Source organism: Drosophila bipectinata, chromosome 2R, assembly GCF_030179905.1.
Source record: "Drosophila bipectinata strain 14024-0381.07 chromosome 2R, DbipHiC1v2, whole genome shotgun sequence".
Taxonomy (NCBI): Eukaryota; Metazoa; Arthropoda; class Insecta; order Diptera; family Drosophilidae; genus Drosophila; species Drosophila bipectinata.
In genome coordinates, this window is record NC_091737.1 from 18,780,601 (window position 1) to 18,801,825 (window position 21,225).

General features: G+C 47.6%; 1 protein-coding gene across 1 annotated transcript; it reads left to right on the forward strand.

The window, feature by feature from the left end:
- The first annotated feature begins 1,082 nt into the window (after positions 1 to 1,082).
- Dll (homeotic protein distal-less) lies at positions 1,083 to 20,058 on the forward strand. The gene is made up of 7 exons (XM_017241360.3): positions 1,083 to 1,914; positions 3,624 to 3,799; positions 5,475 to 5,668; positions 18,785 to 18,926; positions 18,988 to 19,092; positions 19,155 to 19,374; positions 19,457 to 20,058. The coding sequence occupies exons 1-7, from the start codon at positions 1,784 to 1,786 to the stop codon at positions 19,473 to 19,475; spliced, it is 987 nt and encodes a 328-aa protein (XP_017096849.1). The 5' UTR covers positions 1,083 to 1,783; the 3' UTR covers positions 19,476 to 20,058.
- Positions 20,059 to 21,225: the final 1,167 nt, after the last annotated feature.

Genomic DNA, 21,225 nt, shown 5'->3' on the forward strand with positions numbered 1-21,225 from the left:
AGCGGCTCTCTTGGCTACCTGCGGGAGGCGTGGCACGAGATAGACAGCTCAGCGGGGGGCGTTCTGTGGTGCGCAGGTGAGTGTGTGTGTGTGTATGTGTGCGAGAACGAGAGCCCGTGTGTGAGTGGGTTGACAGGTGAGCAGGTCGGTCCGTTAGACTGGTTTGCGGGTGAGCGGAGCGACCGATAGATGGCGCCAGTCGGCCCAAAACTAGAGCCTTTAAGGAGCTCCATGCGGAAGACCTGACTTGAATTTCCATTCTTGGGTCCATTCCTGAGTATCATTCCTTTTCTTTTCGCAATCGAGGTTAATTATTTAACACGTCCTCGCTGGCCTGCAGTCCTGCACGCCTCTGTACCTCTTCTGGACGCAATTGCGGGAATGTAAACAAATCATTAGCTTAATTTGTTAGCCACAACTGTTGATTGCGCAGGCCGAAAATAAAAGCCGAAAACGAAAACGAGCAGAAGACAAATTACAGGTTCAACAATCAATTTAATAATTGAGACCTTTTGCATTTAATCAACATTATTTAAAACGTCAAAATATTTGCACTTTCCACGGGCAGCCCCCAGAGCCACCCTGCCTCCCATATTTGCATATAAATGCTGTAAGTCTACCGAAAATCCCGTGGGGAATTGGGGACTGGGGAACGGGGGCTACAGGCCACGCCTCAATCTCCATCGTGGGCCCTAGACCTAGACAAAAGTTGACAAGAAAACCCAAAGGGGGGGTGGACCCCCGTCCTGCCGAGGCACAAATTTATGGTATTGGTGCGGTTTCAACACCAGCCTCACGCACACAGCCGCACAGCCGAGTGCCCGAGACCGGAGAAACACATACACACAGGGAGGAAAACCGGTTGCAAACCACCCGATTGGCGAGGCCGGGCGAGAGCCGCAGCGGGCTGCCACCGGAACAGCTGCCGTCCCGGTCTGGCCAAGGGAGGTCAGGCGGCGGCCATCCCGCTCGCACACTACAGCCACAGAGCGGCAAAGCGACAGAGCCGTCGAGTCGGGCTTGGAAACTGGAATCTCGCGCAACCGCGCCGCGGAATCGAAACCCAGTCACCTAGTCGTATACGCACTTTGTTCGTGGGCAGTCGTCGCCCTGCCGATCCGCTGAGCCGCCGCCGTCGCAGAACCACTCCGTCGTTGTAGCGCCGCTAACCGATCACGATTCCGATTTCGATTTCGATCCGAAGACCGACTTTGATTTGATTCCGTTTTTCGATCCGAGCTGAACGCTGGGATATACCCGTCGGGAGGCGCGCTTGTGATTTGCGTTGAGTTTGGTTTTGATTTTGAGTTGGATTCAAGAATCGCACAAGAGTCGAAAGGCAAAATATGCACAGCCAAGTGAGAAAAGAAAGCTGCAGAGAAAGCCACTGAGAGAAGTGCTAAGAAAGTGCCGAGTACAAGTGTCGGAAAAGTGCCTCGCCAGCCAAAAAGCTAAAAGGATTTACGCGCTCAGAACGCCCCAAAAACAGTTCAAAAAAAAAATATAAATCTGCCCAAAATTATCCAAAACACTGTTCATGTGCAGTTAAAACTGAAATCAGAGAACACCCACACCACACACGCGTTCAGCTGCCCAAGTTAAGGATCTAGCCACATCCACATCCACATCCCGGCCGCCAGGAGTTGTGTTTCCGCGCTTGCAGTCCCCGCGAGAAAAAGCCGCCAACATTCTCGATAAAGTGGCCTCAATAGGCGCCAACACGCTCAATTTCACGGATCTAGGGAGCCCCTACGAGGGGCCTCCCAGCACCCCCCAGTCGGGTATGGACGCACCGGACGCCCCCCACACGCCCAAGTACATGGACGGCGGGAATACGGCGGCAAGTGTCACGCCCGGCGTCAATATTCCCGGAAAGTCCGCCTTTGTCGAGCTCCAGCAGCACGCCGCCGCCGGGTGAGTGTCTCCGGATTGAATCTGGGGGAGTACCAAGTCTGCCAGGACCGGGGAATAAGTGAAAAAGTGCACCCAGAAACCAAGACTTCCATTCGCCTCAGTTATAGTTCGATATTATTCCATAGTTCGATCTAATTGCAAATTTAGTGCCACACCCGAAGGGAAACCAGGGCACTTGGAGGTCTCCTTTGAATTCAGAGCAGGAACTGCTTTGGTTCCAAAAGACAGCATATGTACATATATAGAGATATATTAGGCTGCCTAGGTACTCCACTATTAGATACAATATTTGAAGATATCTTTTTGAACTCTAGAAGATTTCAGTATTGTTTGGGTACAAACTGGAGAAGATAGGAACTGATAGTATGAGTCTATTACGGCCTAACGAATCTAATACCTTAGCCAATCTTTTAAATATGGAATATTGAATTCTTTAAAATATTCAAGAAAGAATAGAGATCCCTATAACCCTACTGCTTAATTCCTTTGTTACTTAATCGTATGTGATTCTACAAAACTTATTAAGCTTCATCAAGCCTTGCAGGTTTTTCAAGAGCTAGGGGAGTTGCTCGGGGATTCCACAGCAGCTCCCTCGAAATAATATTAGTTTTGATTAAGAAAATCACTTCGGTTGCATTTCCCGGCTCCAGATTATGCTGGTGGCAGAGCTGGCAGCGGAAGCCAAAAATAAATTCAATTAAGTTTAGCTTAATCTGCCGGTCTGTGTGCTAAATAAAGCGCTGCTCCCCCAAGAGGGGTCCCCCTATTTCGATGAAACCAGTTCAGTCCACGGGGGTAGAAGCCACTACGTACATAGAACCACTCCTCCTCTGGCAAACTGTTCAAGTTCTCTCTTTGAGTTCCGCAAATTGTTTTTCCAACGCACGATTCGATTTTTCATTATACATATTTTATTGCATTCTCGGGTTTTGCGGTTTCTCGGGCCCCTGACATTTGTGCGTGTTTGGGTTCCTGAGTCTGGAATGGAATGCTTGGCTGATCCGACTCCGACTATGAAAGCCCTCAGGAGTTGTCTCTGTTCGGGCTGCCATGTTGCGGGAGCCCAACTGTCCGTTGACCGTTGCGGTTTTTGCTGCGTTTCCAGCCGGCTTCCGTTTCCGTGTTCGGGCCAAAAGAGCATTGAATATTTCATGCAGTTCGTCGATAGGAGCCCGGAACATAATGCATGGGAACGGGCTCAACTGTTCTGACTGTTTCGCCGGCAAAGTGTTAACAAAATATTTACCACAAAACGGGGAACTCTGAGCGATACGACAGCAATGGCTGGCAGAACTAAACAGGAACTCTGACATTTCTATTGATTTTTTGTTGATATATTAGACCGCATCTAGTCCGGGGACTCTGGGTTAGTTTGGTTCTGGTTTCTGTAAATGAAGTCATGGCAAAAGTTTTGTGAGCCTCTCCTGTGTAGCCTAATTCTTGTTGTGAGAAAAAAAGTTTTCGTTTCGACGCTTTTTGCATTAAACATGAAATTTTTTGGGTTCACTTTTTCCTTTATTTCTGGCTTGAATTTAATAGTGAAAAGTGTAGACTGAACACGCAAGGAGGCGCGCGGCACAGGCCCTGTCTCCCTGTGCACGATTCATTCATATCCTGTACACTGTACACTGTTCAGAGTATAGTGTACATACTCTATTTTTACACAGCCCGTATTGATTATTTTCCTTGCATTCTTCTCTGGCTTTCAGGTACGGCGGCATTCGGAGCACCTATCAGCATTTCGGGCCGCAGGGCGGCCAGGACTCTGGCTTCCCGAGTCCGCGCAGCGCCCTCGGCTACCCGTTCCCGCCCATGCACCAGAACTCTTACTCCGGCTATCACCTCGGCAGCTATGCCCCGCCCTGCGCCAGTCCGCCCAAGGATGGTAAGTTATCCCAGATTACGTAGATTGACTTTGAAGACCTGCGCACTTGGCGGAGGCCTGAGGTCCGAGGCCCGAATGGCTCTTTAGTTGGCAGGTCTCTGGCTGGTCTTTTTGGAGATCTTCGCCAGCTTCCTTGTCTATTTTTTGGCGACACTCCAACTCGAGAGCTCAACGCGTTTCAAGAGCCATTGTAGTCGTCTTTGGGGTCTCTGGGGTTTCTGGGGTTTTGTTTGCTCGTCGACTTCAAGTTCGACTTGTCTCAATTAGGTTTTAGAAAACATAACCTTGTTTTTTAGATTTTCAGATACTCTTTAACTCCCATAGCTGTTCTACAAGATACCTAAGGACATTAAAGATTGGAAATACTTTCCATTCATACTTTTTTCCAGCGTCAGGCTTTATTTTTGTTCGAATGAATACCTCTAACGAGTCTGAAACGCTTTTTTTTGCCTTATCCACGTATGCGCAATTTTCCCATTTTATTTATTTTTGTATCTTTTTTTGTGTGTTCTGTGTTTTTTTTTTTCAATTTTTTTCGGTAATTTTTTCCCAGTCTCTGGCATAATTGCGCGCTTGACTGTGACATTTTGTTGGAGCCGTCTCTCGTATTTTGTTGAACAACTTTGTTTTGCTATTTGATGCGTTTTGGTTGAGCAGTTTCGGTTTCCCGAGAGTGGAAAGCAATTCATTTTCCATCCATTGTCGTATCTGTAGAGACACACTACCTACAGATGTATGTATCTTTTTTGGTGATTGTCTCTGACTTTCGTCACTCACTCGCAACCTTGGCTGAGAGCACCCATCAAGTGTCCTAAAGATTCGCAAAACAGCTGATGATTAGAAAGGAAGTCCCAGTCCCAGTCCCAAGCCCAGACCCAGTCCCAGCCCCAGTTGTGTGTAAATATAATTGCTGTAATTACGCCTTGGCTCGGCGGAGTTAATTGTGCACTCTTTGGAGAGCCAGGAGCCGGACTGGCTGACTAATAGAGGCTCCGACTGCCATTTTGGCATTAAGAGTGTGCAGCACGTGCTGCCCGCTCGGGCTCCAAATATATTCGGTGACAAACGCGGCTGTAGATACAGATATGTTCAGAGATACGGATACGGCGGCAGAGCTCCCTATTTGGTGTTTAATAATAGTTTTTTTTTTTTTCGGTGGGCTCCGTGTGTTATTTTTTAACGATTAGCTGCAGTCGTCGCTCATTGAACTTGATGGATTTTATGAAGTGTCGACGATGATATGTGTGTGTAGAGTTGGCCAGTTGGGGAGTGCTTTGAACTTTCGCTCCCAACTCGGCAATTAGCGCTAATTCGCTGACATTTACAAGTTACTTACTCGATTACTCGATTACTTAACGAATCGATATTGGATCGAAACGGAACAGAACACCAGAACAGAACAGATCACAAGACCAGTCCGATTTCTATGCGATGCGGCTGGAATTAATGCAGGTCCATAAATGTAACAGTTTCATGCATTCCAGCTGCCGCGGGAATGTCCTCATAAATATGCAACACCAAAAAAAGGGTTAAGTGTTCACCCCGGCCCAGATCTGCGCTCCAGTCTGGCCATAATTTCGCTACCTAATTATAAATTCATCGTTGCAGCGATGCAATGGCTTGCCATTTACAGTCTCGACTCCCAACTCACTGATTTTTTTCGCCTCCTCCTCAGACTTTTCAATCTCGGACAAGTGCGAGGACTCCGGCCTCCGAGTCAACGGCAAGGGCAAGAAGATGCGCAAGCCCCGCACCATCTACAGCTCGCTGCAGCTCCAGCAGCTCAACCGCCGCTTCCAGCGCACCCAATACCTGGCCCTGCCCGAGCGGGCGGAGCTGGCGGCGAGTCTGGGCCTCACGCAGACGCAGGTAAGTCTCATCTTATAGTCTTAAATAATGATATCAGAGTCTAAACTCTAACCCTTTGAGAGTCTAGCTTTAAGGGGGGGAAACTATTATAAGGAGGGTTGCTGCTCCTGTGCCATCCTTGTGGCCATTTGCAGGCTGCACCCGTGGTTAGTTAGCATTTTCCAAAGTGAATTGTTGACATGTCTCTAATGTTGACTGACAAACGAGCAAAGACAATGTAACAATGGCAACCTCCTACGCCTCTGACACTGACACAGGCACACACACCCAAACACCTTATAGCAGCACACCACTCCAGAGAACACGCCACACGGGCGTATGTGTAATATTGAAATATTCTTTTCTCGTTTTTTGTTGCTCCTCCACGTGTGTCAATGTCAATTTTGTGAAAAAGTTTTCAGTTGCTATTTTTTGTTGTCGTTGTTGTCTTTTCGCTAATGCACGCGCTGCTGCCCACGGGTAGGAGCGGGGTCTGGGGTCGGGGTTACTTGCGAGGGCAGAGCATTGTCACTGGCAACACCCACCCCAGCCCCAGTCGCAGCCCCAGCCGTAGTCTCACTCACAATACCCGTATGTCTAGCTATTCTAGTTTCCAGAGCTCCACTTGATAGTTTTCCAGATGAGCACCAGAAGAGCTGTGAATGAGTCTCGTGTTTTGAGAAATTTATTGATAGTGGGCGTGGGCTTCCTAATTGAATTAGTGTGCCACAAAGTTCATGTGCTCTGTGGCCAGAGAAACAGTAACAGAAACAGAGCCACAGTCTTATGACCGCAAGTGAGAGAGGGAGAACCACAATAATGTTGTTGCGAATAAAAGTTGTAAAACAAGTCGAAGACCCTCTGCTCCGGCGTGGGTGTTGCTCCAGCCGCGAGTTGTTTATCAAGATACTCGTACATATTTGAATATCCGAAAGGTTGGGGCGGCCGTCTAGGACGGGCGTGCCACACGGCGGCTGTGCAATAAATTCTGTTGCAAGCCCCCGAAACATTGCCGCAGTCACCCTCCCGGCTGGCTCTGTGATTCCCTGGCAGCTGTCAATCGACTCGGCTAAGCAAATAGCCACGCCCCCTGCCCTGCCGGGGACACAATCGAAATGGTCTATCTCTGCCGCCGGCAATGGCTTTAAGGGGTTAAGCAGTTGGCCGAAAGCATGAATTTATGAGTGCCCCCTGGAAGTAGGGGGGATGGAGGTAGGGCTGGCAGGGCTGGCAGGAGCTGCTCTTGGCCGCTTTCGCTTTCCGTTAGCAGTGGCCAGCAGTGTTAATTAAAACCGCCCTCACCGTTTGGGCAACGGAAGTTTTTTATTGATTCGACCAGGGCCGGGTCTGGGGCCAAGACTACGGCCAGGAGCAGGACCTGGACTAGAACACGCCAATGTTTGAGCCGTGCAAACAAACCATTGTGCTCAGGCCCTAAGATTTATGCGTTACACAAACACTAGAACTAAACTGGCGGCAGCTTAATGGCCTTCGGCCGGCGGTTTTGTGGGGCGTGTTATACAATTCGGTTTCTCTGTCTTGGGCCTGAGAGTTTCGCCTGAGCTTTGCCTGACAGCAACTTGTTCTAACACCTGCCGACCCGCCGCTGCCACATGGCGGCAGAAGCAGGTCTTCGCGGCCACTCGTATAAAATTACCCGAATAGTACGCAAAAATATTACCGCAAGTAGAAGCGGAGGCACACTGCTGGCTGCTTTACAGCTTTTTTTTTATAATTATGGTAATTTTATTATGATTTTTCAGTCGCTGCAACAGAAACCGGTTGCAAGTTGCACGTTGCTAGTTGCTGCTGCTGTTGCTGCCAGCTAGTTGCATCTTTCACTCGGCCACTTGCTGTTCGGCGATTTGAAAGTGCATCCGGTGACTGCTAATGAGGCACTGACTTCTCGGCCAGAAACTGAGACAGAAACCCATTCTCCATTCGGGAAGCATTTCGGAAAACAATCAAGTTTCAATTAGAGCAAGTCCCGGCTGGCTACTGTGCCCCGGCTGGCTACTCGTCGTATCTCCCGACCGTTTTTGGCACCCCTGCTAATTGAATAATTACATAGAACGCTCGAACGGATTGCCGAAACTTTTCAAGGCCCCCACCCGACTGCAGACTCTGACAGTGTCGGGCATGAGTGTATGAGCTTTCATCGAGCCAGTGGATAGCGGCTAGTGGAGCCTTCACATCCAACAGAAATAAAACAAAGAGCCCCTCAAAACCCACCAAGAAGGTAAAATGAAATAAAATAATAAAAAATACTTTTAAACTGCGTGTTTATGAGCTCATATCGGCACATTTTGATCTGGTTCCTCTGCCTCTGCCCTGGTCTGGTCTGGGTTTGGGTCTGGCTATGGCTCTGGGTATGGGTATGGGTATGGGTCCCTTAAGGAGGGCGCAACGCGAAAGCCTCGAAATATTTGTAGGAGGCCACGCTGGCTGAAAACAAAGGATTTGGCAGACGAACTGCCAAAACGGCGCTTGTGGGAGCTCTGCGAAAAATGTTGGTATCAGACTCCTTCCATCCCTAGTTGGCCGAGCATCGGTGGCCGAGTAGAGACTGTGCCAACATTTTTCCTTGGACGTGCCACTTTTGGCATGGCCTGTCTTTAAAAATCAACAACGCCTGCTTTATGAGTGTGCTGTGAGCTGCTGCTGCTCTTTCTGCCGTTGTGGCATCGCAAATCTTTGTGGCAGCAAAAGCTGCTGCTCCGATGACGACGCAAATGCAGACAGAGACGCAGACGCAGACGCATCGCCCACGGTGCACACCTTCGCCTTTGTGGCAGGGCTGCTCTCTGGAGCTGTAGCTGTATCTGTAGAGATAAGTCTGCTCCACCCCTAACTGGATACGTGGCGAACGCTCCGGTATCGCTCCAAAGGTCATGGACTCTGCGGCATGGCTCGCGCAGAGAAACCCAAAATGATATTTCACTGGAATTTCAGGCCAAACTTAAAATACTTGTAACAAAAAACTAAAATTAATTTCCACATCAAATGGCAGGCAGCGGCGGACAAAAAATTTGCGCGTTTTTTATTGTATTAAGAAAAAACTAGCACAACTTGATTTAAATAATACAAGTGTCTAGTTAGTATCAACGGCTAAGCGAGAAAAAATGAAAAACTGGCTGACCGCATTTAAATGCTCAGCAGCCTCAGCCTAGCCTCAGCTCACGTTCGTTTATGTTGCGGTCACCAGCAACAACACTAGTAGTACTAGTACTTGTAGCAACAGCAACAGCAACAGCAACATCAGCAGCAACACATCGTATATCAGTGATTGCCTGATTTACGCGGGCAATGTCAATTAAATTATGGCACATAATACAATGTAACTAAGCAGCTACACCAGAGCTCGCATCTTAATCGCACGCATATTGCAGCAACATCGTCAGACCCTCCAGCAGCAGCAGCAGCAACAGCAACAGCAACATGGTGCTTCCTTGACTCCCTGTGTCGAAATTTTTGCACCACGACTGGCGCGCAACAGGAACTTTGAATTAAGTTTGATCAGCGCTGATGCTGGTACTACATAGAGAACAGCCCAGTAGCAGTAGCAACAGCAACAGCAATAGCAACAGCAACAGCAACAGCGACGACAACAAACAAGTTGCCATTAACAATGATGCATGGCTTGAGCGAGAGTCGGAGCGGAGCCAGGCACGGGCTCGTTTCTCAATTTCTCACCAGCGACCTGCCCTCCCCATTTACCTCAGCCTCATCTACCCCTTTGCTATCAATCTTTTCTCCACTGACCGCATTTGCATTTTGAAGAGAGCTCAATCTAACGCCAGCCAAAAGATACCAGCCATCTCACAGATATACACACGCTCGAGTGTTTACGTGCGTCTTGTGAAATCTTGATTGCAGTTGACATAATTCGCTGGGGCAGGTAGCGATGACAGCCCCGAATTGGCCCACAAAACGTGAATCCATGAACAGAGAGGAGCATTTGAGTTAGATGGCCAAAAGATGGTCAGTTCTAGGCAGGATAGCACTTCCCTTTAAGCCCACTCTGATAAACTTTTACAGCTTCCTCTTGCCATTGGCATTTGCGGATCGGATCGGTACATTCTCCTTTCGGGTGCCACACAGCTTGAGATCCCAGCTGAAAGCCAGTTCCAGCACTTCATTCACAATACTGGCAGCTTTCAAAACTGGTCACAGCCTCGGCACAGGCTGCCCCATCCGTCAGCGATTCGATCAAAATCGTACGCAACGCTCAGGAAATTACAAAATGCCCATGCCGACCAGGGGCGGAGGAAAGGGGGTCGCCAGCCAACTGGCCCGCCAAGTGAGAGTATTCAAATAAATAAATTTTAACGACATCAGCGCATAGTTGGCATACTACAGCGATATGGCTATTAGCCGTGTAATATGCTCGTGATTGCGACCGAGATCGTGACCGGGGCAGGACGGGTTAATTGCGGTCTCATTTATTGACACACGGCGGAAAGGTAAACAAGAGACCTGGCAGAGGCAGCGGCAGTGGCCCAAGGATGCTGCAGATTTCTCTGATGCGATAATAATTATAATTATTATTTCATTGCCCAGCCTGGCTGGCAGTGGATCAACTGGTTTCTATCGATGGCCCGGCTTGAGATGGTGGGTGGTGGCACTGGTCCTGGTCCTGGTCGTGGTCCTCGGCTAGAGCTGGTTTCGTATTTTAATTGGTTCTCAAATTTGCAGATATCGAGCTGAGCTGCACAACCCTTCTGCACTTGCTGCGCTCTCGCAGAATCGCAAATGCGAGGCCAATTAGCAGGACTCGAATGTCCTGAAACCCCAGCCAGGCCCGGACTGGGCCCTCTACCCGACACCAATTAGTGGGGGGGCGACCGAGCTTCCTAGCGACCCGGGACGGGGGTGGGGTGAGATCGGAAACCGACTTGGCTTGGATTTTCCTTCGAGGCTGCCATCCCCCCCTCGGCGACAACAATGGCAAGACAACAAACTTTTAACGCTTGGTTACTCCCAGCTCGGCTGGGTTCTTTTTTCAGTTTTTTTTCGTTTTTCCACTCTTTTGTGTTTTTTGTTTCCAACATTATCGTGATCTCTCTGTGAAAATGCATAGGAAACTGTGTGTAAGCGACAAATAATAGTCAGTTGACCATGATTTCATTCTGCCGACTCAAAAAAAAAAAGCAGAGAAAACAAAAAGCAACAAATAATATTTAAATTACGAGCCCCGCACCGAACCAAAACAAACACAAAACTGATACAGAAAGAATGCGCTTATATAAATTGCACAATTAACCGCCACACTTTTTGTTAACGTTTTTCCCCCGGCCGAGTTATTATCTGACCGATCTGACCACAGCCATGATTTTACGAGTCGGGGGGTCAGATCGGCCCTTCATTTAATTTCGAACCTGCAACTCGGGACCAGGGGTTAGCCGGGCGGAAAAAGCGTTCCTTTAAATGCACTTTGATGGGCCTGCTAACCGTGGACAATGGTCATAATTGGGCCATCTAATTGCGGTTTGATGGGAGCGTAATTGAAAGTGCACCTGCTGGAAGTTCCTTTCCCAGAGTCCACAGTCTATGGTAGATCCCCCATTTCTCCGTACTGCCTTCCCGTTCTACTCGCATACACAGTTTTGTTCGAAAGAATCGCATTAATATTAAACAAGTTTTGGGACTTCCCCAGCTAATAGCTCCCAGCTATCAGCTACCAGCTACCAGCTCCCAGACTGCAGCTGAAACCTGACTTGACCAAAAAAAAGAGAAAAGAGTTAAGTTAGTCACAGACTTGAGCTAATGACACCAACTATCCAAAGTGAGGAATTATGTTTACTGTCACTTGGCCTGTCACTGGGCGTGTGACTAATATTTTTTGGCGACTGTAGAATGCAGGTCTGGCTTAAACGCCCCTCCCCTCCCTTCCAACCATATACCTCGAAGTGCACATGAGTCGATGTTATTGTTTTTGTATCTGCTAGAATCTCACCTTGACAATTGCTGATCAAATGCTGCCGCCGATTTATTGTTGAACAATTTTTGTACGTCAGCTATTGCCGTTGCTGTTGGCGGCTGGCTGCTAGCTGGCTGGATTTTTTCATCAGAACTCTCTGCTGTGACTACTGATGGATTACAAAAGCTAAACTGAGTCAGTGTTTCAGCAGCCGAACAACCAAACAGCCGCGAATTAGAATTACAAAATTCAAGGCTTTGCAGGTGAATCAAAAAAGCAAATTCTCATTGCATGCCAGTCGTCAGTCAGAACAACTTTGAACGTTGCTTTGGGGCGTTTTCATATATATATATATATATATTTTTTTTTTAGTTTTTTAGCTTTCAGCTTTTTCAGCGATCAGTTGTTAGCCAGTTCGGACGGGTCGCTGTTGTTGTTCGGCTTTCAATAGTTTCGCAGCGAAACATGGGAACAGTTTCCGGATTTGACGACAGCACTTTGTTGCACAATGGTATCCGAAACCGATTCGGAATCAGAATCTATAGCTGTTGCTGATGCTGATGCTGAGGCCTGGCCGGATGAACGTCATCCTAGCTGATATTCCCAGCCGGGCCGGCAGCTCGTTAATTGTTTCTCCGAAACACTGGGCGCCCGAAATGGCAACAAGCATTTCTCTTCGGGCCAGCTAAGCACTAATTGAGTTAGTAAAATACTCGATTTGTCCTTGGCTCCGGCTAGCTTTGGCAGTGGCATGCGGCTGCACATGTCGCTCGTTTTAGCCAGAATCCCAGGTGCCAGGTCTGTGACTCCGTTACTGGTCTCTGCATCTAAGAACATAATCTGATTGATTTTGAGCTCGGTCTCGGGTCGAAAGCCACTCCAAAAGCTGGACCACTGAAAAGCTGGTGAAATGCGGCGACAGGCGATTGAGCAATCATCCGCATGTCTATATAGAAATTAGATCGATATCTTTATTTATACGCGATGACTGCAGCGAGCTGCATATGAACATGAAGTCTGTGCACCGATGTCTGCTAAATTGTTTCACTCGTCGCTCCGACGATTCTCATTAACGGCAGCCAGCAGCCGGCATCCACCGCTCCAGTCCAGCATCCATCGTTCGAGTTAATTGCTATTAGATGACCATAGAACGAGGATGGGCTTCTCCATCTCCAGCACCGACTTCTGCCGTCCAGCTCGTCTTATATAAACAGCACTGGTAGCCCGGCCTTGCTTAATTGCATATTTATTGTTTATTAAGCAGACTTTTTCCACCGCCGCCGGAGCTCATAACTGGCCGGGCGGCAGCTCCTCCTCCTCCTCCGGTCCCCTGTCTCCAACCGCTCATCTCATTCACTTTTTACGCACTGCCCATACACTGTATCTGCATAAATTAATGAGTCTGATCGCTGGAGCGATCGCTGCGAGCTTCATTCATGGCCTCTATGGCCCGGTCTATGTCCCGGCCCCATTGATAAAGATCAATGGCATAGCAATGGGACACATGCGGACACAACGTGTAGTGGCCCCCAAGGGGAAAAGCGCACTGGAGGTGCCCAAAATGGTCAGCCGACTGCATAGCTACATGCTTTGCATCCCAATGCCACTGAGCTCCACTGAGCTTCACTGAGCTCCAGTAAGGCCCACTGAACTTTAAAGTTCCATTTCGCATCAAGACGCTGATAGAGCCGACAAGGTATTACTTTCTAATTTGTCATGCCCTGATCCCTTATCCGCAGAATCCATGTTGCGGAGCATCACTAGAGATCAAGCCTAGGCGTGCTAGGTGCACAGTAGCTGACCCCCACGAGCTGGCACAAGTTCACGGGTTCCGGCGGTTCAGAAAGCTTGGCCACGTGTTGCAACTTGGCTCTGGTGCGGCATCGATTTGCTTTCAATTTGTTTGGCCTGCCACGGCCCGACCTGGCCTGGTCCGGCATGGCCTGGACTGGACTGGCTCGAATCTCCGATCTGGCCGGTGTTAACTTGCGTTCATTTGCGGAGCTGGGGCTAGAGCTGGGGAGCAGCCACAGCCAGAGTAACAGCCACAGTGGAGCGGATTCAAGGCGTTGTTGCGTTTTGCTGGCCTTGAAGCCTTGGAGCGTTTTTTGTTGAAACTCTGTTGCTGCCGCTTTCCTTTCTACTGTTTTCGGTTTTCGGGTTTCGTTCGTTTCGTTTTTTTTTTCGGGAAGGCGTTGCCCAAAACAGCCCGCAACGATTTTATTTGGAAATCACTTTGGGATGCAGCTGAGGTTTCTGTTTGCTCTGCCCAGCTCGCTCCCTCCCTGTCTCTCTCTCTCCCTGCCTGCGCCAAGCTCTCCATCTCTTTCCTGCCCTTCGAGTTGCTAACAAGAACGAAAGACTTAAGCAGCGAACTTGAAATGACTTTAGCATGCGGCGGCGTTGGCTTTAATGAGCTGAAAGTTGAAGCTGCGACTGAGGATGAGGCTTAAGGAGTATGGAGACTTTGGCGGAGTGTGCGTGACACTTGACTCTAGGGCAGGTCCGCGGGAAACACGAAAAAAAAACCTTTTCAAAGAAAAACTTTTTGTATCGTTTCTTTTTTTTTTTGCCACGACATGGCATTGTTGTATATGTTTCGAAGTCATTGCCTGCCTAGCGGCGGTTGTTGTTACTTTTCTGTTTCTGCTGCATTCAAAATTATAAACAAATTTTTTTGCTGCCGCTGTTGTTGCTGCCGTGGAGCGTATAACAACAAACAATCGCATGCAATGTACAAATTTTCCAAGCACAATGAAAAACGCCACCGACAGCGGCACTGGCGGCAGCAGCAACAACAATGCGGAGAGTTTATAATAACAATAATAAAATGAAAATGCTACGGCCGGCAAGTTGCGTAATCCGTCAACCATGGCAGTCAAAAGAGCATGGAGAGGGGGGCTTGGGCGGGGGGCAGGGGTTTGGGAACTGAGCGGCAGAAACCGCTGAAGAAATATGCTGATGTTGTGCTTGGAGGACTTGTAGAAGGAGGAGTGGGAGGACGGTGGGAGATGGGAGTACACGGGGAGGCGGTATCGTCTTCTTCTGCTTTTGGGGGGTGGGCCTCCAAAGCACGCAACTGCCAAAGGAATCTGTTGCAGCTGCAAATGCAACTGCAGCACTCGGTCTTGAAACAAACGCTCCACGAAGTATTGATGTAGAAATTGAAGCAGAATTTTCGCAAAACACCTTTTTAGCCACAAAGAAATATACATCTTTTGAGTTAGCTCTTTGCTTTTACTTTTGAGTTGGCTTTTTTGTTTCTCAAAGATAAAATCATCATAAACATGGGCTTACCAGCAGCCACAGCAGCAACAAAATCAAAAGTGCCACGCGGCTGTTGCTTTTTTTTATGAATGACTGACCGACAGAGCGACGCTGAGTGAGTTATACTGGCCGAAAGCACTTGTTGCGCCAACAAACTTGTACAGCAGCTTCACTACCAACAGCAGCAGCAACAGCAACAGCAACAACAACGCTACTTGCCGTCGCCGGCTGTTGACGAACAACTTCAGCGACAAGATCATAAATCAAAATTTTATTTTATTTCGCGCAGCAGCTCAGATTTGAACCTCTCTCTTTCTATCGTCTATTTAAATTTTTATGGTTTTTGGTGTTTTTTTTTTTATTTAGCTTTGTTTAGCTTTGCTTTTACGATTTTTCTCTTGTGCATAAATTAAAATCACCGCGCGGGTTGCACGCGTTTTACTGGCGATTGCAGCGCGATTAAAACCGTTCGGTCGGACGGCGCGTGCGGCAGTCGCCGAAAGGAAAGTTGTTGGCCATAAAAGCTGGATAAACGGTTTGAATGAAAGTGATCGGGGTAATGAAAATCAGGGACATGTGCTCACGTATATGTTTTGTGTTTTCCGCCGCATTTGGCGCCTCCGAGATCGATAATCGTTTGGGCCTGCAATCAGAGATCCTGGCCATTAATCAGCGACTAAGACAATGCTCGTGTCGCTCTCAGGCTGTTCTGCGATCGCATTCGATCGCGTTCGAGTATAACTCAAAGCCATCGAGGAAAAAAGAAGCCGCCGAAAATTGTTTTCATGTCGACCGCTTAGGGGCAGCAAATTGAAATTTCTCGCACCAAAAATGTGCAGAAAAAATGCTAAAATCTTGTTGCATGGAATTTATGAATGAAAACCAAGGCAGCGGCAGCCGCTGCGGAGGAACATAACAAGCTACAAGCTGAGAACAATGAGGGGAAAACTCCGACTCCAACTCTGGCTCCTCTTGGCAGCCATAAATTTGTGGCAGCAACTGTGACTACAAAACTGAGACCATTTCGTGGCAAGCCATTTGCTGTTTTTGTTGCTGCCGCAAGGAAAAGCTATAAACATTTTTTCTGCCTTTTAGCCAGGCCTTGTTGGCGGGTCGCGATGGAAATGCATTTGCAGAAGCCCCAAACCAGCCGGAGGAAGAACTTTGGATACCCTCATGACCTTTGAAACTAAGTGATTCCTAAACTTCAAGAGTGTTAAGGGGGAGTGGTTGCCTATTTGAAGCCATATTAAAGGATAGATTAGATAAAACTTTACTTGACTGATTAGAGTATTAGAGTGGTGGCTCTAATCCCCACTCGTTAGTCGGATGACTCAGTCTCCCATGGTCCGTTTTTTGGGCGGCGTCGGCTGTCATTAGGCCAAGGCATCGGTGTCCGAGGCATCTTCAGTGTTTACCTAAGTTACTCGTATTCCCCGGTTGGACGGCTAATAAAGTCGTAAGTTTTGGGGTGTAGGGTCGGGATCCTCCCCGTAGTTTCATCTTGGCAGGGGGCGTTTGGCTTGTTGGTTTATGATTTAGCAGTGAAAAGCGAAAAACCCGACTGACTTACGTCTTTTCCGTGAAAAGCGAAAAACTCTGGTCCGTCCCAAAGCTCCCACACAAATCAATCGATGGGCTGGAGAGCTGGAGCTAGAGCTGGACTCGGTTTGGCGCGGCTTTTCTGTTCGATTGCTTATCGTTTTCCCACGTTTTAAATGCTCACCTGTCAAACGAATTAGAGCCTGGCCAGTGCCTGGGACACATTTGGCAATGCCCCGGAGAACCAGTTGTGGCCAGTTCACGCAGGTGTCTCCCCCGAGTGCCCCCCAAGTCTGAGCTCTTTCCGAGTGAGTTTTACCGCTCCAACGGCGGCAGGCAGCCCGCAATTAGAAAGCCCGAGTCCGCAGTGTCCACTGGGGATGGACGCTGTGGAAGCGTCATAAAACTCATCTGAAATCTGCAAACTGCCCCTGACTCCGTCCAGACTCTCCGCTAGACATCAATTCGGTGCTCAGTGCGTTCGGCTGCATAAATTATATGCCAAGTGACACATTGCGGAAGCGATCAAGCAAGTGTTGCGGCTCCGACCATCTGACTATCGAGTCGAAGTCGAAGTAGGTTAAAAGGATAAAGATGAATACTCGGTCGGTCGGTCGTTCGGTCCAGTGTAGTGGCTACGGTGACATGCTAATTTCTTGTCGTTTCTGTTTTTTTTTTTTGCCATATTTGTCCATATGAAAGTGGTACAGAAACAGAAACTCCGGCTGGAAGAGGGGACACCATAAGGCTGATTGACATTTGACAGGCTGTCCGTCTCCGTCTCAGTCTCTGATCGAAAGACACTTTTACTTTCAGGCTCGCTTTTTGTGGCCAGGGCTTCTAGCAACTTGTTGAGTTGATACTTTGCTTATCGGGTTTGTATATTTTGTTTTCATGTTTCGAGATTTGTTAAGCCGACAATTGAAAGGCTGCTGGCCATTAGTTTTGACATTTGCTTAGCTTTGTGATTTGGCCAAATCAGAATCAAACACCTAGTTCCAGTGACGAAGCGCTTGATTAAAACACATTTTTCAAACAGTAGGCACTCATTATGGCTATTTATTTTTGGGCAGAACCTCGACAATATTTTATCATTGAGCGCAGATTTCTCGCTTGACCTACCTTGCGTAACGTCTAGTCTCTAGAGGGCTTTGTTTGAGGGAAGTGGATTTCGGGCCAAAGATTTTCAACACTTTTGGGTATAGTCTCGACCATCAGTTAGTGCCTTGGAGGAATAGGATGGTGATCTACTGATCTAACTCCTATTCTCAGGCTTTGGAATACCCAGATGGGGACCTCGACTCACCTCTCTGAATGAGGTGCCGGTGCCAGTTGGACAAAACGCTTCGCGCTTCATTGGGCGCCCAAATGAAAACGAAATTTCGCTTTTGAATTTCGGCTACTGTGGCAATGTCAATGATCCGACAGTGGATTAGCCCGTTCCACACTTAATTCTGGTAGCTATCGGATAATTGAGATCGATGGGTGGAATGTACATAAAAGCCGAGTCTCCTCAGTTTTATGTTTGAGCAGCGAAGAAAAAACAGCCAAATATACATAAAAAAAAAGCAGCAAAGTCAGTGAAATTCGCTAGAGCGGCGCTACAAAAATCCAACCAACCGCGAAGAACGACCTTGAGCAAGTCTGGCCCGCCAGGCGGGTTTGTAAGTACATACAGATAGCTGTTTCTATGTACTATCTGATATACTATAGGTATATGGATAAAATACTGATGGAGTGATGTATGGAGTCCATGGCAGAGTCAACGTGCAAGATTGCAACCCGCAGATAGTCGGAAAGTGCGCATAAACGGCATTAGATACGCGCTGTTACTTGTATCTTGTATCTATATTTATACACCGGCCTGACTCAGAGGCTCAGATTTGGATTCAGCAAGCTGGCTTTCAAAGTGAAGTGCTCGCCGTGGCTCACAGCTCAGCGCACAATTAGTTCTACGAGCAGCTGGGGCTCGTAGTATCTGAAGCTCTGAAACTGAAAGTATCTGCGCGATACATTTCGGCTGCCTTCAGTCAAGTGTTCAAGTGTTTGCTTTGCATTCGTCCCGCGGCACCAGCTTCGCGGCAGTGAGTGATGAAATAGGTTTTTGGAGCTGCACCGCTATACGCGAGTATCTCTCAGATACCTGCCGCCGCACATGTGTCGCACGCTGCCAAAATCCATAGTTTATAGAGCCATTTTCCTGCCAGCCGCTTTTCACAAGCGCTCACTCTTAATTTCAACTGAAAAGCTGTTTGAAAAGCTGCCAACGCCACCAGCAGTATCTGCGGACAGTAATGTATCTGTTAACTAAGGATGCTGTCGTTTTGCATTAGTTCTCTCTAATCTCTAATCGCTAATCCGCACTACTTAGGCTAATTCATAAACCCACCTTTTGCTCTATATTGCAGGTGAAAATCTGGTTCCAGAACCGACGCTCCAAGTACAAAAAGATGATGAAGGCGGCCCAGGGACCGGGCACCAACAGCGGCATGCCCCTTGGCGGAGGTGGGCCGAATCCCGGCCAGCATAGTCCCAATCAAATGCAAGGTGGTAAGTTAATCTCAAAATTCAGACGAAAGACATCCCTCAGTATCATCTATCCCATTTTCAGGCGGTAATAACGGCGGTGGCTCCAACAGCGGCTCACCCTCACATTATCTACATCCCGGACATAGTCCAACGCCATCGAGTACTCCTGTGTCCGAGCTTTCGCCTGGTAGGTCTACCAACTTTCTCAATCCCTTGAACTTTGTAACGAATAGTCTCCCCACTCTGTAGAATTCCCACCAACGGGTCTCAGTCCGCCCACGCAAGCGCCGTGGGACCAGAAGCCGCACTGGATCGACCACAAGCCACCGCCCCAGATGACGCCCCAGCCACCGCATCCGGCGGCAGCGGCGCTACATCCGCAAACGCACCACCACAACCCGCCGCCCCAGATGGGTGGCTATGTGCCCCAGTACTGGTACCAGCCCGAGACGAATCCCTCATTAGTGACGTAAGTAGTCCTAGCCTTCTGCTCCCCGACTTAGACATGAATCTAATCCCTTCCGCTTCCCCTGTTTATTCTGAATCCGTAGGGTGTGGCCGGCGGTCTAACAGCATCCGAATCAGCTGCCCTCGGCTGCCTGGAGCCTAGAGCACCTGGAGCATCTGGAGCAGCAGCATCCCCTCCAGCAGCCCCCCTGCCCGGACCTGGGGCTGGACCATCAGCAGCAGTACCTGCTTCAGGGGGGCGGCGGGCCAGTGCATCCGCACGCGATATCTTAGCCAATACGAACCATGATAGCAACTGTAAAATACACATGAAAAAACCAATTGAGATACAAGCTGGCAGAGAACTGGCGAGTGGCAAGTGGCAACTGGCAAGTTTGGGCGGAAACATTTTGTACATTTTAAAATTGATCTACATTTACACAACGTGAATAAAGTCGTTCTAAAGTAGAAGTCTAGCTAAGAACAAACACAACACAAAGGGAGATCCATTCTGGAAGCAGAATACAGAATTCCTCAACCACAAGAGCAGCAATGAGAGTATGAAACGTGTCCTTTAATTTGGTTAATTTAGCGAAATAACTATGTATAATATATCTATATTAATAACTATGTGTAGTGAGCAAACCACAAAATATGAAATACGTAAAATACAAAAAATCATAAATAAAATACAAATAAACGAAAATCAGCTGTTGATCTTAAAGGAGTTTCTTTTCCAATGCTCTTAAATGTACTTTTGATGGAGCAACAAAATCAGTAAAGTCAGATCTCAAATGCAAAAGAATAATCCTCTTGATTTTGAATTTTTTTTTCTAGTTTTCTCGTTTGTTTTTAATGCCTAATAATTTGATGAAAAAGCACCTCAAATTCGTTCTCTTACGTGCAATATGTAATTTTATTTCACAAGTTTTCCGCATTTATGTTGAAGTCGAAACGGATCTCCTGGGAAGACAGGATCCTGGGAAGAATTGTAAATTTTTGTATAGAGATAAAAAAAGATATACGATCCTGCATAGAGTCCTTCCTCGATTGAAACCCTACTAAGAATCCAATCACATCCAATATCGAGGCGCACTCGGCGCTCTGAGCTTGCTTTAGCTGTAATTATGGTTTAAAACATACTCTAGTTTAAGTGGTAATTAGTGCGTGTGTTTCACTCTAGTTTAATTTACAACAAAACCAACACCAACAACAAAAACAAAAACAAGAGAAACAGCAGTAACAACAACCTAAAATAATAATAAATTAATTGATAGTTTAACAACTACTCTGCGAGTGCGTGTGTGAATGCCTGTGTATGGAGCTGTGTGTGTAAAATAATAATAAAAAAGAAGCATTAATTAAAACAAAATTAAATAAAAAGTAACATTCAAAGAGAACACAAATCTATTTAGAGCCCAAGACGTAAGAAACAAGAACCTTATGTGCTAGCATTTAATTAATTAGTTTTAATCTAGAAAATGGCAAATACAAATCACAGACGAAGCCTAGCGACCCCTCCCAATGACCTCTCCCCTCCCCACACCCATTTGATTTCTAGTAATATATGTAATTTTCAAATTAAATCAAATCAAACAAAGAAAAAAGCCAGAAAACTCAATAAAATGTAAAGAAAATTAAACGACAAAAGTGACTTGTTTCGGAGCGGGGGAGGCCACTTTCAGGGACATTGGCTGTTGTTTTCGAGGACGGCGAGGGGAGACCGCCAGCAGGGAGGGGGCAGGGAGGAAGAGGCATTAATGCATTACACTTGAAAAAGTTAAGCGGCGCGATATCTGCCAGTGGAGTGCACACAGCGAGTGTATCTGCGCGTGGAAGTGCGGAAGGAAGCTGTTCCATTAATCATAAAGGA

Excerpts from the sequence above, each read along its gene's own strand:
- Dll (XM_017241360.3), top strand. The coding sequence starts at position 1,784 with ATGGACGCACCGGACGCCCCCCACACGCCCAAGTACATGGACGGCGGG. Across the intron at positions 1,915-3,623 it reads CAGCAGCACGCCGCCGCCGG|GTACGGCGGCATTCGGAGCA; the intron begins GTGAGTGTCTCC and ends TCTGGCTTTCAG. Across the intron at positions 19,093-19,154 it reads TGTGTCCGAGCTTTCGCCTG|AATTCCCACCAACGGGTCTC; the intron begins GTAGGTCTACCA and ends CCCACTCTGTAG.